The following is a 20553-nucleotide window of genomic DNA, read 5'->3' on the forward strand; positions in this document are numbered from 1 at the left end:
GGGGGGGGGGGTGAACAGTGAAGTCAAGCCTTAAATCTGGCTGCATACCATGTGACTTGACACAGAGAAACCAAATGAAAGAGAGAGAGAGAGATAGAAAGAGAAAAAGAGTGAGAGGAGAGAGAGAGAGAGAGCAATACCCCCATAAAACCATCTCTGCTTTCAGTTCAAATAGGTCCTATCATCTCCATGACAACAGTCGTAATGGTAACATGGAAATATATTAATGTAAAACCATGGCAACGTTCTCCAATTGAATTAAGCAGCACCTGTGCACATTACAGAAGAAGATAAAAGACAAAAGGAGCCAGCTTCTGCTTGCCAAGCAGCTGTGGCTTTCAGACCTTAAAACCCATCTACATTTCCTGAACACATTTGTTTTCCAATGTTTCTGTGCGGCAAATTACCGTAGCATCGTGCAGTTTTTGAGGGGTTTTCTGTCGTATTTGTGCAAACAGATGAGAATCTGGATAATTATGTTCTCCTTTTTTTTCTTGTCAACTGTAAGCCCAGCTCCTCTGCCAGAGTAGTGTAGCCGGATTAACAGTATGTGTGTTTTACTATGAAATCACATAATGGTGGGGCAATCATTCTGATAGGTAAAAGAGCACGGTGTTTGTGCACAAAGTGACATGTTAGACACACAAACTCAGTATATTGTGCTCCCTTTCATTAAAGCAGAGGGTGTGAGAGAGTGAAAGTGGTTGTGTTCCACCGTCTTTTCTCTGAGCTGAACTGAAAAGAGAAAACATTATCTACATCACCATGCCATCAAATCTGATGGATTTTATCCCCCCCCCCCCTTTCTTCTCTCTTCCCCTAGCCTCTGTGTTCACTAGTAATGGCAATGTAGCATTCTCTCACCCTTGAAAATGTGAGTCTCTGTGTGTTTGTTTGTGTCTGTAAAAGAGGAAGAAAGAAGGGGTGAGGCTGGCGAGGACACACAGCCTAAGTGAAATTACTCTTAAAAGGATATTGTTGTTCCCAAAGAGTGTTGAACAGCATTTTCAACAGCCATATTTTATTCATGCGGGCAGTCATGTCCAACACAGAGACCCATACACTACATCGACTTCAGCTCAACTCTGTCTGTTTCTGGAGAAAATCCTCATCTTGTTGCAAGGTAGCGTAGATAAAACTCTAATCTCCAATCTCTCAAGGGATCTCATGAGAAACTATTTTCTCCATGCTGCTTTCCATTGTGCAACACTGCCACTCCTTCCAGACTGATAGAGGTCCAAATCGCCTATACTAAGTGTGCTTATACATTATAAGGCACTCAGGCTTCCCAACAGGCCCTTTCTCTGCAGTAGGTCAAAATTGCATAACCATCTCTTTCAAATCTTCCAGCAGTTTAATGCCAGGAAACAGGGAAGGTGGAGATTAACAAGAAATCAACACTGAGGGAAACTATAGAGTCTAGATTAGCTTTCTATCAAACACACTGTACATCAGCATGCTGCACAAGAAGAGTGTATGGTTACCAAACCGTGGATTGTTTGATTTAAGTCGTTGTACAATGACACTGAGGCTTATGTAGTGGAAAAATTAAATTACTTGTCCAACATATAAGCATGAGAATGAGCAGTTAGGTTTTTCATAGGAATTTGACCACGAAACACCTTTTTCCGCAAATCTTGTAATCACTGACATTTCTCACCGCATGAATCCATTTGCAGAGTGAGGTCATAATATGATTTGTCCCTTTATGAAGGCATGATGAGAAGACATTAGAGAATATGGCCTTGAAGTGGGAGTTAAATACTAAATTCATTCCGTACTCAACTGCCTGTTGGACAAACGAGTCATCTCAGTTACTTTCACTCAACTTTCAGTAAGAACTCTGATATATTTACAGCAGCCTTTTAGCTGTGGGTTTTTATTTTTACTGGGATTTTGACAGACAAAAATGCTTTTTCCCAGAATGAGGCCTTGAGCAGGATGCTTAATCTTTCAGATAAAAGGAATAAGTCACCCAAAAAGTTCAGAATTTGTGTTAAATAATCACCACCTGGACTCCTGGTACAGATAATTTTGTAGTCAGATTACTTTATGCGGGTTCCAACATTTCAATTAAATCTGATTCAATTAAAGCTACACAAGTTATTACAGAAGCATTTTTGTTAGATTTGTTGAAATTCTCTTTATATCCTGACATCAATCAATAGGTTAACATCCTGTATACTTGAATTAAATAAGACTGTAAGAGTCTGCAGATTTAAGGCTATACCAAACATGTCTTAATACAATGCCTCTAATAAATGAATCGTGTTTGTCTTCTTATTTCACAGCCTACAGGACCTGGATAGAGGCCAGTGCAGGCATCATCCTTCAGCCCAGATAAAGATCAAGTATGCTTCATTTAATCAGTGGAGGAAACATGAGAAGCAAAAGCATTGTTTCACCACCATGCATGATAGAGACTACATAGGATCTACATGTCTTGACATCAACAGAGAGTGAAAATATAGAGAGCTTTTGCAGATAATGACGCTCTGACCACATCTACAGATCTGCATAAATGGAAGATTTTAACATCAGTTTACTGCCAGGCTGTGAAGGTTAACAGCTCCAGAAAAAGGATTGTACAAAAATAAAATGTTGACGTCTGACCAAATAAATTGCCAAATGTGCAGTCACTGGGAAATAAAATGCATTTAATGGTTGATATTGCTGTTAGGTCACATTAAAAAGATGCCTGAATTCAAATTAGCCCCATTTTTTCTTTTCTCTTTTCCTTTTTTTACCCGTTCGGTAAAAACATCTATAATTTGAGCTACTCAAAAAGAATCCTAATTGCTCATCTGAAAGGGACCGTGATTGGATGCTTGAATTTCTTTATATAGGGATGACTCACAATTCCTCCGCTTAAATGACAAACAATTTTCTCTGGCAAATGATGCCATTTGTCTCGTTGAGAAGAAATAAGAATAGGTCCTGTTTTCCTACATGTGCACAAAACATGCACTCTATCATCTGCATGACTGGAATTGTGTCTAAAATGCAAAAAAATAATAAATAAATCCCGAGCAAACGTCACCAGCTTGATCACGCATGCCAAACACTGGCAATCAAAACAACACACTCTCTCTGTTTTTTTTTAATACAGTGTTAAAAAGTATGAAACTTTAACTCACTTGACATTATCACCATGTGCAAGTGTTGGCCTTTTTAATGATATGAAAACACTAAGCTAAGCTCCTGCAGTCTGCAATACATTCTTCCCCAAATGAGGGCTGAAATGCTATAGGCAATTAGAAGAGTCTCTAGAATTTCCTCGAAATGAAGTGCTAAATGAAACGTGGTCAGACTGACAAGTCTGCTCTCTTTTTCACTGAGCTTCTCTGTCTTCCTGCAGCCCTTCATGCAGAGGGGAAAGGTATACACATCTCTTTTACCAAATCAAGAGTCAATGCATGTAAGCCCTGTGGTGATTTTCCTTAATTATGCTTCAGGGTGATTTGCAAGGTGGATGACACAATGAGGACATGATGTCAGTCAAATATCCCAGCACTTTTTCTTCACTGCAAGCTCAGATTTAAAAAAGTAATATACTGTATCTGACTTGTGTCAGGGAGTAAGCATTTTCTATTCATTGAATAAATCATGAAAAACCACACATAGTCACGGACATAATCTTTTTGTGGTTCAGATGTCAGAGGCTTAAAGTCCTGCATCAGAGTATGGGAGCTGACCTCTGGGGAAACTAGGTCATGACCTCCTTGTCTGCAAAGATCCAGTGAGGACATTATAGGATCACCCCATCTATACCAATAGAAATTTGGACGGAAGAAGTGACTGGCTTATGTTTCACATTACCACAGTTATACTGACATTCACCATGGAAAATTACAACTTCTTATTTTGTCCTTGAATGATCCCAGAATCATTATCTGAACTGCTGTTTGTGATTGTTGACACACTCGTGACAGACTGCTGGTTCCCATGGCCTGCTGAAACAAGCAGGGTCAGTGCGACCTTGCACCGGGGTCAAAGGTCAGGAAGCCAGGCCAGAAGCCTGCACCCAAGTTTCCCTCAGGTAATTGTGAGATTGAAAATCTTTGCTTTTGGAACTCCTGAGGTGTCTCCCTTTCCGCTTTTGCCTAGATTCCAAAAATTATTTTAACCTGTTCCACCAGCAGCAAGTCATGTTTTTCTTTTTTTACTTCTTAACCACATTCAAAGGGGAGCATTGAGACAGATCCACTGATGTTTTGCAAAATGATTCTCAATAATGTTGATTCTCAGTAAATGAACAGTCTACAACCACTTAGCTCCAAGTGCCTGTCTTGCAGTGCCTGTTACTGCACGACAGTACAGGTACAACAGAGAGGTCGTGTGTGATTAGTAATAAACTGAACTCACTGGGACACACTGTTCAAGGTATTTTTATACACATCAAAAACAAAAAATGTGTCTGCTAATGACAACAAACAAATATACAGTAAACTCAAATGTGGTGTTGAGTCTTTACTTTGTAAGAAATTATAACGTATTTTTACATAACTTAATATGAACGACACACAAATTTATATAATGTGTTTTTAGAATTTGTTAAGTTTGATTTAGGTATCATTTGCATGTACCTTACCGTAGCTTAGAAAAATTCCAATGTCGTTGTTTAAATCTAGAGTCAACATATCCAACAACATACTTCATAAAGTTAAATTACTTTTTTTTAAAACATCCTCTTACAGTAATCTCCAAAAAAGGCTTCAATCTTGCAGAACAATTTCATCAGCTACCTGAAACTGTAAATACTGTCCATCTAAAAATAAGCATATGCACAGTCACAAATATGTGTATGCAAAATGCTACTGATAATTGTTCTAACAAAAAAACAATATCATTTCAAATAAGGTTAATAGCTGTTCACCGACTTTATCATAACCATCTCGAACAGCTGGCAGCCAGAATATAAGTTCGGCATAACATTACAAGTTTGTCACAGGAGGAAATTAAGAATCACATTTCTTTTGAATATCTATGACGCATACATTTTCACCCACAAAAGTTTCTTATTGACTAAATATTATGCAATTTCCTTCAGCTGTGTAGAACATAAACTGTTAACAACTGTAAACAATCACAACCACTATGGACGCTTTTCCACTTCCCCTACCCATACTAACTCTGCACAGTTTGCTCTGTGGTATGACATAAACCTCAAGTGGGTTTAAAACAATCTACAAAGTGGCTGTTCTTTCTTGTAATAGTCTTGTTAGTCATCATTTAATGACATCAGGAACTGGAGGCTTGGTTTAACTTTTAGAAAAGATGTTCAGCGTCTTTTTTTTAATTTAGCTATTCAAGGTCACAGAAATATTACGTGCTGATTCTGTTTTGAGATGATTTTTGGTTTAAACTAGCGCAACCCTCAGCAGTTCTTTTGTTCTCCCACGCTTTACTCAAATCAGCCATCATTTCTGCAGGACGAACCGACAGCCAAATTATCTTATCTACCTTTCATCTTGCAAATTTTTTCATCTGCATCACATTTTATTTGAGATTAAAGTAGGGCTGTGTCTTTGTGCAGCACTAATTGCCATAGAGCTTCAGTAATTAAAGGACAATAAAGCCTTAGTAGTAATTAGTTTCTCTTGTTTGGTTGCTAGCCCATCAATTGTGCCTCAATAATACTGATCATTAGCATGCGCCTGGGCAGTAAGGGATGCTGGGAAAGGAGCCCTGCACACACAGCACTCCACATTCCATTCCCATGAAGCCATGGCATTAAGCCATGTGGTTAACCCTCAGTGTGCTGGGCCGGGGAGAGTGGCAGGCAGTGACTACCAGAGGAGGCCTACACTGTAAAAGAAAGAGGTTGCACTGTAACATAATTGACCTGCTGAAATAATGACCTTCTTATTAAATTTCTTAGTCTTTCGAGTGCTGCAGGAGTGGGCAGATGCTGCTGTCATGGTTCATGTAAAACAAACTGTACACATCTCAGTGTTACATGTTCCTTTATTCACATCCAGGTTCAACTAATAAGGGTCTGTCTGCAATACTGTTAAGTAGTGATATATTATCACTGTTCTAATGCTGATGCATCCTAAAAACAGATCAAATTAGGTATCTTTAAACAGAACAGCATCAGGCGAATAAAGAACATTTCTGTGCAGGCAGGGTGTATGGATTGTGCTGCAAACTGTGGCATTGTAATAATGCCAGGCAACAGAAAACGTGCTCTGTTCTGTACTTTGCCATGACATGATTGAAAGACAATGGTCCCATGGATAGGCCATTTCAACATCAAATGTGCATGCACATCACAGGGCAAGGGTGTGCTATCCATCACATTCAGTGAGCTGTCAGAGGCAGCTCTCACAGCCCCGGCTTCTCTCCACACACATTTGCAACTGTATGGCAATACAAGATTAAACCTTCTTGTACATATTCCACCCAGAGCATACTGTATTTTGCACACTTTTGAGAGTGCTCACAGTTAGAAGTGTGCTTCTCTGCATTGTTGGGTGTGGTTACTATTAGAGCTTTCATTTTGACGTTTTCTTTTCTTGCATTTCTTTAAACAAAATAACAGTTAAAACTTACAATGCAAGCACAGCTAGAGACAAGAACAACTTTAATAGTATTTAAATTGACTTCAATTTTAAAAACCATAAGTGGCCTAACACAACTCAAACTCTTGAGTTTACAAGAAGGAAAATCTCTCACAGAGTTGTGTCCCTGCTTTAACGTTATTCATAGGCATGACGGTAAAATGAGAGGTGCACAGAGGTCTGTCCAAGTGGATTTTGCTCACTGCTTTAGGCTATAGACTGTGATATGTTTTGTATAATCAGGTGATGTCGGCATGAAAACACAAAAAGGTTCAGGTTGTAGCTATACAAATGAAAAATAAAAATAACATAAAAACATGGTCGAAATACAGGGAGTGTATGTGCAACCTCCTCCTGTCTGCCTTGGCACAATGACCCAAATGGAAGCCTTTATGAAGCAGTGATGGAGGCAGAGTGCGCTTATAATGCACAGCCGTGCACACCACTACATTTCCAGCTAATCAGAAACGCGCAGTTGCAGAAAGGAGAACGGTTGCCAAGGCAGCCACCAATCTCCCCTCCCCCTTCTCCCTCCGTTCCTCTTTCCCGTTTATTATCGGCAGAGGTCGCATGGCAGAGGGAAGTCCAACCACTTCTGTACTGGAACCAATGCAATAATATGCACCTCCATAACAAAGCCTGTGTGGAGTCCTGAGAGCAGTGGGGAAAACAGAGGCTGCAAATGTATGGGCTGCTGTTCAGCCTTTAAAAAAAAAAGAGGTTTTAGAAGAGAGGATCTAAGTTGGAGGTTTGCTTTTATTTGTTCCGGAGCAACGGGATAGTTTTGCCAACACGTGTGTATCCATGTAATTTGCTCTCTCCGTTGTGAGTAAGTGTTTCGCATCCTGGTGCGGGGCTGTGAGAGGACTGCGCATCACCAGAGTTGGTGCCGAAGTTCGGCCGGGAACGGATGTGAGGGAAGCGTGTACCGAGTAAAACTCACCCACTTCTTTTCTTTCTTTTTTTTTGGTCGCTCCTGCTTTGGCGTTGTGTTTGCTGAGACAATAGTGAGTCAAAGACGCTGAAAGTGAGTTCATGCCTTCGATCTCGCACAACCTGAGATGGACGTGAGATTTTATCCTGCGCCCCCGGCTAATGTGGGTTCATGCTCCCTACCGACTGATCCAAGTTGTCTGAGCTCGTTGGACTATTACCACTCGAACAAGGTAAATAAACTGTGTCGCCTTTGTGCATTGAAATGCTTTATGTCTCACCTGTCTCCCTAAATGAGCAAATACAGCTTGCAACATTCGGGCAATGCAAACGCATGCTTTGGACGCGCGCACTTGCTCCACACACGGCCACTCTTTAAAAATAAAGTCAGCAAGTAAAGTGACCTGGGCTAGGATGGACAGGTTTTAATTTAGTCTGGAACGGGACACAAAATTTGTATTTACTGTTACTGACACCTGCATTCATTGTCTTTTGCTGTTGAAAGAAAATGTGTAGAGGAACTTTTTCTTTCTCTAACTAGCGTGGTTATTATGTTATTTTCCCTGTGAGATTATGCAGTTGTGTTTTGCACAAAGCTGGCATTAAGTGTCCCACCCGATGTGTGGCTGTATAGAATCCATACTGCCCCACTCTGCTCTCTGCTCCAACATTATCTTCCCACTCAATGATTTCTTATAGCTTACATGGTTTTCCGCTGGGAGTACAACGATTAAATGGATGTGTGCCAGTAATGTACTGTTAATTACTTTGTAAGGAGAAACCACAGAGTCTGCCTGGTACTACAAGTATTACTCTTTTCACTCTCTCAGTTTTGACACCCCGTAGCTTTTGGCTTGTGACCTGCACTGACTCCATTGCAAGTGCGCAGGTGGCATTTAGAACAACGTTATGTACATTTTGTAGTTTGACATTTTCCAAGAGAAAAAAATAAAATCAAAATCCCTTGCGAAAAACCGCCAGTGCTTAGTAATCCTGTTATAAGGAGTATTAAATTGAAAGCAATAGATACAAACACCACAAAGTATGAAAGGCTCACAGCAAAAGTACTAATGAGTACCACAAACATGATATACACCCCTCGGAAATACTAGGAAAACTATTGTTTTTAGTGTTTGTAAACTAACTGTTTAATTAAGATACTTGCAGCTTCCACAAGTGTTACCGGCATCTGAGCCATCTGCAATCACAGAATTTGGTTGTTGTCACTTACCATGGTTGGAATGTTACAAATCAACAGGCTCTGGATGTTGACCTGCTGCTGTAGATGAAGTTCTTATGAGATAACGATGGTTTTGAGCTCTGTGGCTTACTCTGTCAGATAAATATGGCTTTCAAGTATGACAATGAGAGGAATCATACAAAACACCGTTGGGGATGTTTGTCTTTCACTGTGTGGGCAATGGAAAATCTTTGTAACTGAACGGAACATTCCAGTAATCAACTGAAAAGATCATCCCGTCTTAATAGACGGGTGCAACAGTGATCTTTGCACAGGTTTTTTAGTACAAATCTTGTTCGAGTGCAAAAGAAACAAGAAAAAATAACAATCAGGACACAGTTTTATTTAGCGACCAACATTCCATCACAGATGAAATAAAGTCTATATAAAACATTTATTGATAAGGCAGGCTTACACCTGTGACACGCAAATGGGCTCATATAACTGTCTCCTCCACACAGGCTATCTTTTTGTAGGTCAAACGAATTAGGATCATCCTCCATGCAGATAATCCCAAGAATATGCTGATATCCACACACTGCATGAATCCTGGAAACAAAGCCACTAGATATTAAATGATATAAAGTGCATTCACAAGAGAGAAAATGACAACAACTACTGTCACTGAAACAAAAGTGTGGTGCGCCCCCCCCCCAAAAAAAGAGTTAATTTGAATTATTGAAATGCCCTTTGCTTGAGGGAGTGGGGGGTACTTTTTACACAAGGGGAGGTATTATTTGCTATCATCACATGTGTAACACCAACTACCTTCACTAGCAATGCAAATGAGGCCGGGAGCAGTGGGGATCATTTGGTGTCCTATTAACACAGTGCACGAGGTCAAGTTCCTCTCCTCAAACACTTGTCAAACTGGTAGTGGCACTGAAGAGACATCTGACTTGTTATGTAGGTACTGTATCTACAGATCAGATCTGCCTGCCGCTAATCATCTCTGGCAGCCTTGGTTGGCCAATTTCAAATTCTGCCCGAGTCCCTTTCCGAAGCAGTGTAGAGGCAAAAGGCTAATCATGGCATTAAGGTCAATTGGTTATGTGGATTTACTTTGCATATTCATGTGGGTATTTTGGTTTTGTAGCTGAATTTGTTGGCTTCTAGTTTAGCTTGAGAATATTCTTCTGGGATTACGTTATTGGAAAAGAGTCAAAAGAATTTGAATGAAATGAAACTGATAGATTTGCAATTTGGCAAGCACATTGAGATTTAGCACCATTACTCCTTTTGGGCTGCTCCAGTATCCCTGTCTAAAACAAACAAACAAAAAAAATAACTTAAAAAAAGCATTTTACAGTCTTTGAAAAGATCTCTCCATTTATTGCCGTGAAATAAACAGTGTTAATCTGAGTCACCGACAAGCTTAATTGGATAAAATGAGCATGTGTTGGTATTTTAGCTTTAGAGGCTGTTTATTTGCAAACCTGTTCTGTGTGCTAGCGACTCACTCTGGAAGCCATACGCGGACACAAGCCTAGTTTGAGTAATTAGCAAGTTTATGTGACTTCCAGAGAACACGTGTGCTGCTGTCATGCTTTCACCCGTTGCCACACTGCTCATTTGTTGCCGCAGCTTGTTTCATTCATTCCGAGTTCATGTGCATGTATTCTTTCTCGCGGAAATCATTTACGTTACTTTGTCAGTGTTGTCCACGATCAACTCCTGCAAGGAGGAGATATGAACCTTTTTCTATATTCAGCAGCCAAATGTTTCATTGATTGGTCCTTTAATAATAACATTAATTATTCAGCTAGCCAAAGTTTAGTACTGCAAAACAGGAAAAGGTGGAGAACGCAAAGAAAGAGATGCATAAAATGAGCAGAGAAGGTACTTCAAGTGCAGATTGAGTTGATTCAAAAAGATCCATAAATAACCCTGAAGATGTCTACTTCAATATTTTCAATACTCACTTTATTGTGTCTTTTATTACTGTGGCGCTCTCTTACAGTTGAGGAGAAATTTCACAGAACAATACCATTATAACAGCTTTGTGCTCTGATGGTAATATTAAACTGTGCCATGTTTCAGCACTGTCTACTGCCTTACAGACATTATGGTACATATATTACTCATATATATTGTGCAAATACTTTACTAATTTTGTATTGTAATTCTGTATGTATTGCGGAACACAGTGTATATAGATGCATCTTGTTTTATACAACATGCACATGTACTGTAATTGTACAGTGGCTATTCGTTTGTCAGGCACTTTTGCTCTGTGAAATGGGAACACAGTGCCCGCTCATTTATTTGAATACCTTAATCAAACAGTACTGACTGCTGCTGCTGAGGTGAGGCGCTGCCTATATAATATAATAAATGTGTGTGTGTGTGTGTGTGTGTGTTTTTATGTAATTGAATAGAGTACAGATAGTAGGCCCTGTGTTTATACATCCAGGCCCCACCCAGCTCATATATCCTCCCAACAGCTGATATCTGCTTAGATAGGGCATGACTGAAGAGCTGTCTTTGTTAGTTGGTGGTCCCCTCTGCCTCAGATAAGCTGGGGAATGATGCACTCCATTTGAATGCCTTATCTTGGTTTTATTTTTTAATACAGGACTGCCTTGTGTATGCTGTGCAAATATTTTATTACTTTGCATTAACATATTCAGTCAGTTTCCATCACTGACCATCCTCAAGTGAAACAAGCTCTTGAATAAACACAGACATATTTATTGTTAGTTTTGGCTAAATTTTAATACATTGAATACTTTAACATGGCTGACAAATTAACCAGTCCCTGTAGTATATGTTCATGTTGAGTGGTGTTGTCGCTATTAGCTAATGACAAACTCTGTGGTATGTGACAGAGAGGCAGAAAGGGATAATCAAAGGATGAGTGAGAGTCAAATGGGTTGAAGTAATCAGTGGCCCAATATGTGGACAGTGCATTTGTATGTGTGTGTGTGTGTGTGTGTGCGCGCGCGCCTGCACATGCTTACTCGGGGCCATTCACGCGTTTTGCTGACTACAGAATCACAATCACAATTGCTTTCATAGCCCCGTGCGGAGGAAGGCCATGCATACCACAGTAAGGGCTGGTGACACACAGCGAGCAGGGGCATAGCAAAAACAGACAGTAAATCATATTCTCTCTGCCCCGACACACAGAGGAGATTTTTAATAGGGATTCCAACCATTTGAAATCATTTCAATAAAACTGGAATTGGCTTGGACATTGGCTGAGTCAAAGAGCCTGCAGATGGTACAGAAATGTCCTGCCTCATGTACATATGTATATATATATATGTGTGTGTGTGTGTGTGTGTTTAGTGACTTTGTTTTGGGGATTCTTCTGAGGTTAGTTGTGATAGATGTAGACAGATATAAATATTGATGTTGTTGTGATGCTTTTCACCATTTAGATTCCCTGCATCTCTTTGGATGGCCTGTAAACGATGTAGGTTATGAGCCTGACAGTATGAATGTGTGCGTGTGTGTGTGGTAGTAGTGATGGTGGGGGACTACCCATGTGCTAATTATTGGCCCTGGCAGTGCTAAGCTACTTGCTCGTTGATGGGTACCAGTGCGTCCCCCTCAGCGTCTGTTACCATAATTAAGACCAGCCGCCCCACTGTAGTGTGCACCACATTAGTCAGCCCGGGCCTTCCCATGGGGCAGGGCAATGGCATTCTCATTCTTACTGCAGAAGAAGAAAGAAAAATAAATAGTGCCAGCACCTGCTGCAGAGTAGGCCCCTGGGTGTTTAGTTAAATGTTGATTATATTTGTTAATGGCTGCAAATACTCAGAAGGAATCTATCTATCTATCTGTCTGTCTGTCGGCCTGCCTGCCTGCCTGACTGCCTGCCTTCCTACCAACGTGCATTTGTTGTAGCTGTGTTGTTGTTTTTCTAGTTGTTTAAGATCAGTTGCATTGACAAGATTATTGGAGCTTTGAGCTGAAATCTCCAAGTAAGTCCAGTTTTACGCCTTGGTCTCTTGGACATTGTGATGGACATTTGTATTACTTTGTGACTACCCAGTTCAACAGATGATAAATGGTAATGATAAAATAAACAGCAGTCGCGTACTTATTATGTACATATACCAACTATAGGCCTACTGTATGTAATTGACGTATATATGTATGTGAATTTTTACACTTTTATATATGTATGTATGTATGTATGTGCTTTTTAAATTTAACCCATATTTAATCAGATAAGACCCGTTGAGATCATTGATCTCTTCTACAAGGGCGACCTGGACGCAGACAGCAGCATACAAAAGGTTAGAGATGACAACAATAACCACAAGAAACATATACTGTATGTATGCACTGAGCTGTATGGACTGTATGTACTGTATGCATGTATATATGCTTTGAAGAGGCTGGAAGCTGGACAAACATTCCCAGTTGTCTCAGCTTCCTGAGGTATGTCCTGTGCAAACACCATGGGCCATGGTATAAGCTCCTTGCCAGGGATTTAAGGCCCTTTCCCTCCCTTGTTTTCACTGAATATCCTTTACAAATATTATCGGCCTGGTGTCAGTGCCATGTTTGCACTGTGGCCTGAAGGGACAGTACCCATATGAAAGTTCAATTAATGGTCCAAGCCTAACCTCAAACAAAAATAGTACAATTAAAGTACAGTGATCTGAAAGCTGACAGCATGTGAAGTTTGAATTTAGAGTATTTTTCAACAGACTGTGCCTCATTTGCATCGATCAATAGCATTCTTTTGGGAGATAAGTTTTCAATCAGAATACTTTTTTAGGTTGCCATTCACCAGCAGGCCTTTGAGGTCTAACAATGAGCCCTGGTGTCTTTCATTAATTCACTGACATGCATTGATTTGGACTGCGAGAGGTTTACACTTGAGTAACACGGGGTTGATAAATCCATAAGATCCTAAATTTGCTCTCTTTCCCCAGCTGTGGCTGTCTCGCCTTGTCCCTTGTCTGTCAGGAGCATGTGTTTATTATGTGTGACATATTTAGCAGGCAGATATAATTGCCTGTGCAAGGCTGTAATCGTCTGCGTCCAATTCAGTCAGCAGAGACTGCGGGAGCCCACAGAGCCACTGAGGTAATCAAACTGTGGCTCATTCTTCCTCTTTGAGAGCTAATGATGAGCTCCATGATCATTTACAATGGGCAGAGAGAGAAGTGTGACAGAAAGTACAGTGGTAATACCATGGTTTTAGTTCTTGCAATGCTATTATCTTTGGTTCAAGACATGGGAATCACCTCAAAGGGAGAAAGGGAAAAGTTGCTGTATAGTTATGGATAGAGAAAAGAATAGAGATAGATGTTGTTGAAGAAAAAAGGAGATAGAGAGGTTAGAGGAGACTTGTGGGTTGAGAGAAGGGAGGAAAAGCGAGAGAAAAAGGCCCTCTCTTTGTGTTGTCGACCTATTTAGTCTCAAGCTGGCCATGAGCCATGCTGATGAGTGATGTTGCTAAGAAAAACAAACAGAGGAAAGAAAAGTAGGATTTTGGAAATTATGACATTTGGTCCATGGTGTTATGCTATTGAGGACTCTGCCTTTCCCTTAACTAAGCTTCAACAACCTCCTAGCAGCTCACTTGGGTTGTTAACACACAGGAAAGGGAAACTTGAGCAGATCTTTTTATAGAATTGTTAATAACACAGTAGACAGTAGTGAAAAACCATAGCCTAAAGCAGCACTTACTGGCACAACCCACGTGAACCAAGTATATGTGTATGTGTGTGCATATGTGTGTGGATGCATACTTTTGTGTGCATTGCTGGCACCTTGGCAGAGGCAGAAGAAGTATTCAGATCCTTTGTCAAGTAAAAGTAGCACACTGTAGAAATACTGTTACAGGTGAAAGTCTTACATTAAAAGTTAGACTTAAAAGTACAGCAGTATACAATCAAATGCAATTAAGTATCAAAAGTAAAAGTACTGACTATAGAGCAGAATAGGCCCTGTCAGCGTTATACTGCCATATCACATACAGTGGTGGAAAGTAACTAAGTACATTTATTCATGTGCTGGACTTATTTTTAATTTAATATTAAAATAATTTACTTAATTACCTTACTTGAGTAAATGTACTTACTTTCCACCGCTGCACATTAGTGTACATCTGCTGCTCTTTACCGGACTGTGCATGTGCAAAAGTGCATATGCAGCCAGTATGTAGACCAGGTGTACTACATGTGAAAGTGTGCTCATCAAAGAGAAAAGTTTAAGGCTGAAGAGGATTTGCTCCTGACTTTTTTTTATCAGAAGTGTGACTTAAATGGTCATTTCACCCATAAAACATTTTTGTCACTTACCCCAAATGAAAAAGGAATGCAAATTTGTTTGGTGTGCGCATATCATTGAAAATCCCATTTACAGTTTTTCTCAGTCGCTTTGGTGCATTTCTCAAATGATCCTTAACATTTGCAAAACAGTAAGTGCATTTCTCAAAACAGGTAGTACAAACATCACAACACAGTGGATTACCTGCAAAAGCCCATAACTTGCTCAAAATCCTTAGTTTATCTCTCAAAAGCAAAACTTTATGTCATTGAACTTGTCAGTGCCCTCAGAAAGACAAGTCCTTGTGTCTTGTTTATGAACAAGCAAGTCAAAATGTTTAGCCATCATGTCAATATAACAGTGTACTCTGTAAGTATTTTATGATGTACACTTTGGCTAAGATTTTGATGACAATGATTGAAAATGCACATGGCTGCACCTTTTTTGTATGGCATATATCACTTTCACCAGTACAAAGTTATACATTGCAGGAGAGAGGACAGGAATCACAGCTATGCTTTTATTGTTCGTACTGTAATTTGTTGACAGAGCATGTCATTGTAATACAGAAAAGAAAGAGACAGGACTGTTGCATGGGATACACCCCTTTGGCTGATGTTTTGGTCTGTTGTATCACAGATTCTCTTCCACATCACAACAGATATCAATTCAGGACACATTTACAAAATTCTAATAGACATGTATAAAATGTCTATCTGTACATTCATATATATATATATACGGAAGTCCTAATTAAATATGTTTTCCTGTGATAACGGGATAATTTTCTCATGATTTTGAGATAACCATAATGGTAATTATAGTATAGTTTGTTGTATCAGTAGCTCACTTGTTAGAGCACAGGACTTATAGTGTTCAATCCTTGAAATTATCCTAAAGAAACGCACCTGCCAGCCCCTGTATTCAGCTATGGTTTGTTATCTCGTGATCACGAGAAAATTAATTATCCCGTTCTCAGGGGAAAACAACATTCCTTATATTACTGCTCACTGTGTTGCTATTGCTATGTTGTTGTTGTCTATTCTTATTTTGTTTATGGTCCATAAGAAACAACATTTCGTTTAGCTATATACTTGTAGGCAGAGGATATGAATAAAGGATTTTAACTTTGATTTTTGATAACGTGTTCAACCATTTTGCATGTAGTGACTAATGTAAGGAACTTACGCCTAGATGTTTTGGGGGTTAAGATTATTCAACAGAGACTGGTATAATTCATTGTGATCAGCATGACATAAGACAACAGCAGACAATTGTACATAATCATTTGCATCAGTGTGTCAAGTCATTTGCAATTTGTTCCGAACAATGAGAAAGTACTTTTATGATGTGCACAAGTGACGAGATGATGTGGAGGTTGAAAAATTAGTTTTGAGAATTTCAATTCTGATCTGAGAAATGCACCAAAGTGACTGAGAAAAACTGTAAAGAATTACACATCAACATCCATCGTCAACCGCTTATCCTGCGTACAGGTCAATGCCAGCTGACCTCGGGCGAAAGGTGGGGTACACCCTGGACAGGTCGCCAATCCATCGCAGGGCCACACATAGACAGACAACCACTCACATCCACATCTAAGGACAATTTAGGGTCACCAATCAACCTTTGGACTTTGGAGTATGCCCTGGCAGCACGTACAGTTAGGCCAATTTTTTAGCAAAGGCATCGGGAATGTCATAATCACCAACAAATGTTTGTGGCAGCAGGGCAAGGAAAGGGAGTGAAACTGAGAGATGGTCATGTTTTATTAAGCCTGATAATGCAGCCTAATCTATGGCTTGGGTTACACAGTGCTTTGTGGGTAATTAGAGATCATGTCGTATGCCTGGCCTGCTGAAAAATTGCACTCCGCCCTAATCCCCTCCTATCCGCCTTTCACCCGTCACCTCCCTTCTTCTTTCTCTTCATTCTCTTCCTCACTCATGAAAAAACCTACATGCTTCCAAATGAGATAGCTTACTGTCAGGGAAACGCACAAATAAACAAACATGGCAGCCATATTTCAGGTAGCTAGTCATCAGAAAGTTTATACCTTGCTGTAAGATACTTGGAAATGTGCTTATGTGCTCAGAATTCAATAAGAGGAAGTCAACAGTGGAGCACTTTGTGGTTTGCTTTGTTGAACTTGTTAGATGAATGACTAATGCCTCCTGGCAAGTGCCCCAGGTTTACTATTACCAAAACAATGGCACTTGATACAGAGCACCGTAGCCTTGGTTTTCACACAGACAGGAGCTAAGGCTGCTGTTTTCTTTTGAACCCTAAATGCTGACTGCCCATTCATGCAACATCCCCCGAACACAGAGACCCACACATAAAGGGAATTCTCAACTGACAAGGTGACTGAAAAAAACAGCTTCTTTCATCGTTCATTGTCCCAAATCTTTGCATTATTAAAAACCAAGAAACGTTTCTCTTTCTCGGTATCTCAATTCTGCTATCACCACGTATAAAACAGTAGCCATATTTAAAAAAAAAAACACACACGCACGCACACACACACACACTGGCCTTACCCGAAGTATGACAGGAACTCTTTCTTCATTAAACTGTCTGCATGTCAGATGAATGAATTATACAATCTGTTACCCTTTTAGAGCAAAAGCATGAGCTGCATCCCACCATAAACCCAAGAAACTATATAGGTGCAGTTTCTTGAGTTTAAAGTGGGAGTGCAGCTGATGTTGAATTTTGAATGCATACAGTGGTTCCCCCAGAATTTTTAACATGCCTGGTGGTTTGAGCCAAAAATCCCCTTTACATACAAGAAAGCATGAAAGCAATAATAAAACCAACCTTCCAGAAACAGTATGCATTTATCTCCTCTGTATCTTACTGAAAACTCATAAAACTTCATCCTACAGTATGTGCTATATGAATGACTAAAGAAACATTATTAGTAAACTGTCCTGAATCTTATCACAGTGAGCAAGCATGATAACAGCGTTGTAATAGATACCATAATAAACAGTACTTCTGTAATGTGCGGTTATCCACACTCACAGTGTGGAATTTAACTCATTAACCTCCTCAGAGGAGGTCTTATGAAAGATTATTTATTCAGGACACAGAGGAGATAAAAGCATAGTATTTACATTTATCAGACACTTTTAGCCAAAGCGACTTACAATTGCTGTATATGTCAGAGGTCACACACCACTGGAGCAACTAGGGGTTAAGTGTCTTGCTCAGGGACACAATGGTGGATGGGTGACAGTGGGGGATTGAACCCGGGTCTCTCACACCAAAGGCATAGTCCTATCCATTGTGCCATCGCCACCCAGGAGTAGCTGTTCAGGAGAAGAGGGCTCTGCAGCAGGTGATTAAAACCGCTCAGAAGATCATTGGTACACTTCTGCCGAGCATCAGTGAAATCGGTGAGGTGAGGTGCCTGCGCAGAGCCCCAAGGATCCTAAAAGACAGTACCCACCATAGCGACAGCCTGCTCAGCCTGCTGCCGTCTGCCAAGAGATACAGATGTATCTGTTTTTGTACCACCAGACTCCAGAGCAGCCTCTTCGCTAACCCTGGACTCACAGGCGGTTTTGTCCCTTCCTCTGCCTGGCGTCAACTAACACTGGAAGCATTTCAGCATTGGAACGTTTAGTCTGCCCCACGTTGTTGACTTGTTAATTTTCCCTTTTTTGTGCTTCTACTACCTATCACTGCTCTCTTTGAACCAGTTTTGTTGCGCTCTTTGCACGGCAGGGTATCCCACATGGAGCAGTTCAGAATAAGACCATTTTCTCCTGCCTTATTTTGCTGACATGTTCAGATTTTTGTTGATTTTGTCAACATAATTGATTTGTGCTTCCACTATGGTTAAGTACAGTCAAGAGTCTGCACAGAGTGTTTTATTTTACCTGCTGCAGCGCTACTGTTGTGAGCAAAACCATTGACTAGAATGGCCACGATCAGCTCTGGCAGCTGCAGCGCAGCCGTAACGCGGCGCAGCCACTGCCTATGTGAGTCCGGTGTAAGGTTGTGAGACTACTCAATTGTCACCTCAGCACTGTATATAATTATATAATTTTTGTATATAGTGTTAGTGCTCTTTGTGAGTAGCCTAAAGGGAACTACAAACGTATTATTCAACCTTGTGTTTAAAATGACAAATTTACTGTGTATATATGGCTGCCATGTAGGAAACCATCAGAAATTATATTTACATGAAAATGTTTCAAAATTCAAAACTGAGCTCTATTAGTGTTATATAAGTGTTCAAGTAGCATGGTGGCAAAATTAGATGGTTTTTAAGAGTTGAGATTGCTAAGAGCTACCAGTGGCTCTTTATCCCAATCTGCATGTACGTTTTTTGGGGGGTATGGGCAGGGTAAAGACCAAACAAAGCAAGAAAACAACAGTGAAGTTGTTAAGCAGGAGTGGACTCTAGACTCATTAGTCAGTGTGAGGACTGGGGAATTTTCCCATCTACTGTGTCTTGTTTCTGCTGGTTTGATTGGCTGCAAAGATTGGGAATCAGTCGTGTCAGCCACTGTGAAATCTTGTCATTACTATACACAACATGCTCAGTTTTAATTTGTCATCAAGTTCAACAGAGTTTTTAAAAAATGTGCTACAGACCCCGCCATCACAAATTTAACTGGTTCTCGCTCTCATGCAGGTTGGAGGATAGGAACTGCTCCTTCCTTCTGGCTAATATTGCAAATTTCCACATGTGATTGACAGTATTCCCATAATCACAAGCAATTGTATATATGCGTGCTAATTTACTGTTGCCCTTATGTATAGATTTGAATATTAAGAAAGCCTACGTTTGAGTTGCCAGTCTCACTGTCCCAGGTTTGCACAGTTGTGGCATCACATAATAATATTTGATTGTTTTGTTCTGTTTGTCATTTTCTCACATTGATGAAACTTTGTGCAAACTGTAAGTACAAAGAGCAGACTAGATTGTTTTTGGGACCAAACGATGCTATGATTGGACGGAGATGATAGCAAATAAATCCCAGGTTGCCTAATTACAACTCAAGCACAAGTTTCAAAGAAATGTTGAATGCTGCAGGACCACCACATGCAGGGTCAGATACTTTTAAACCTCTGAATCCCCCGCTATTATACCAAACACTCACACACACATAAACACACTTCCCACACAGCTTCAAGGCATTTCATTTCCTCTCCTCCTATGACAACATCACAATATAATGGGACATGGTGTCACGTGACAAGAGCAAGTACATGGAGCGATCAAATTGCTCTTTCTGTCTCTCTCCCTAGCTTGAAGGGCAAAACGGTCAGTCGTTACATAAACTAGAGTCGGTTCAATTATAGAAAAATGTGTTTTGTGTCCTTGTCATAAGCAAAGTGATGAAGCAGATTAAAAAAATAAGACTATATTTTAATGTACAAATACACCTGTATTGTCAGCTTTATTGACTACATGGGGCTACACTATAAAAGAGTGTCCCGTCTTGACAAGTAGAGATACCATAGATTTGGATTTTCACAAATGAAATTCGCATCAGGTGTGTACACCCCAAACAAGGAAACGAGTGCTCTGTCCAGAGAAATCTGAACTCACCAACATTTGAC

General features: G+C 40.1%; 1 protein-coding gene across 3 annotated transcripts in view; it reads left to right on the forward strand.

Annotated features, from left to right (window-relative positions):
• The first annotated feature begins 7147 nt into the window (after positions 1-7147).
• LOC123975318 (thymocyte selection-associated high mobility group box protein TOX-like) overlaps positions 7148-20553 on the forward strand; it is a 79528-nt gene continuing 66122 nt past the window's right edge. For all 3 annotated transcript variants that reach the window (XM_046056714.1, XM_046056715.1, XM_046056716.1), the window contains exon 1: positions 7148-7729. In XM_046056714.1, the coding sequence (XP_045912670.1) occupies positions 7625-7729 (105 nt within the window). In that variant the 5' untranslated portion in view covers positions 7148-7624. The remainder of the gene's footprint in view (positions 7730-20553) is intronic.

The sequence above is a fragment of the Micropterus dolomieu genome, linkage group LG08 (genome assembly GCF_021292245.1).
Source record: "Micropterus dolomieu isolate WLL.071019.BEF.003 ecotype Adirondacks linkage group LG08, ASM2129224v1, whole genome shotgun sequence".
Lineage (NCBI taxonomy): Eukaryota > Metazoa > Chordata > Actinopteri > Centrarchiformes > Centrarchidae > Micropterus > Micropterus dolomieu.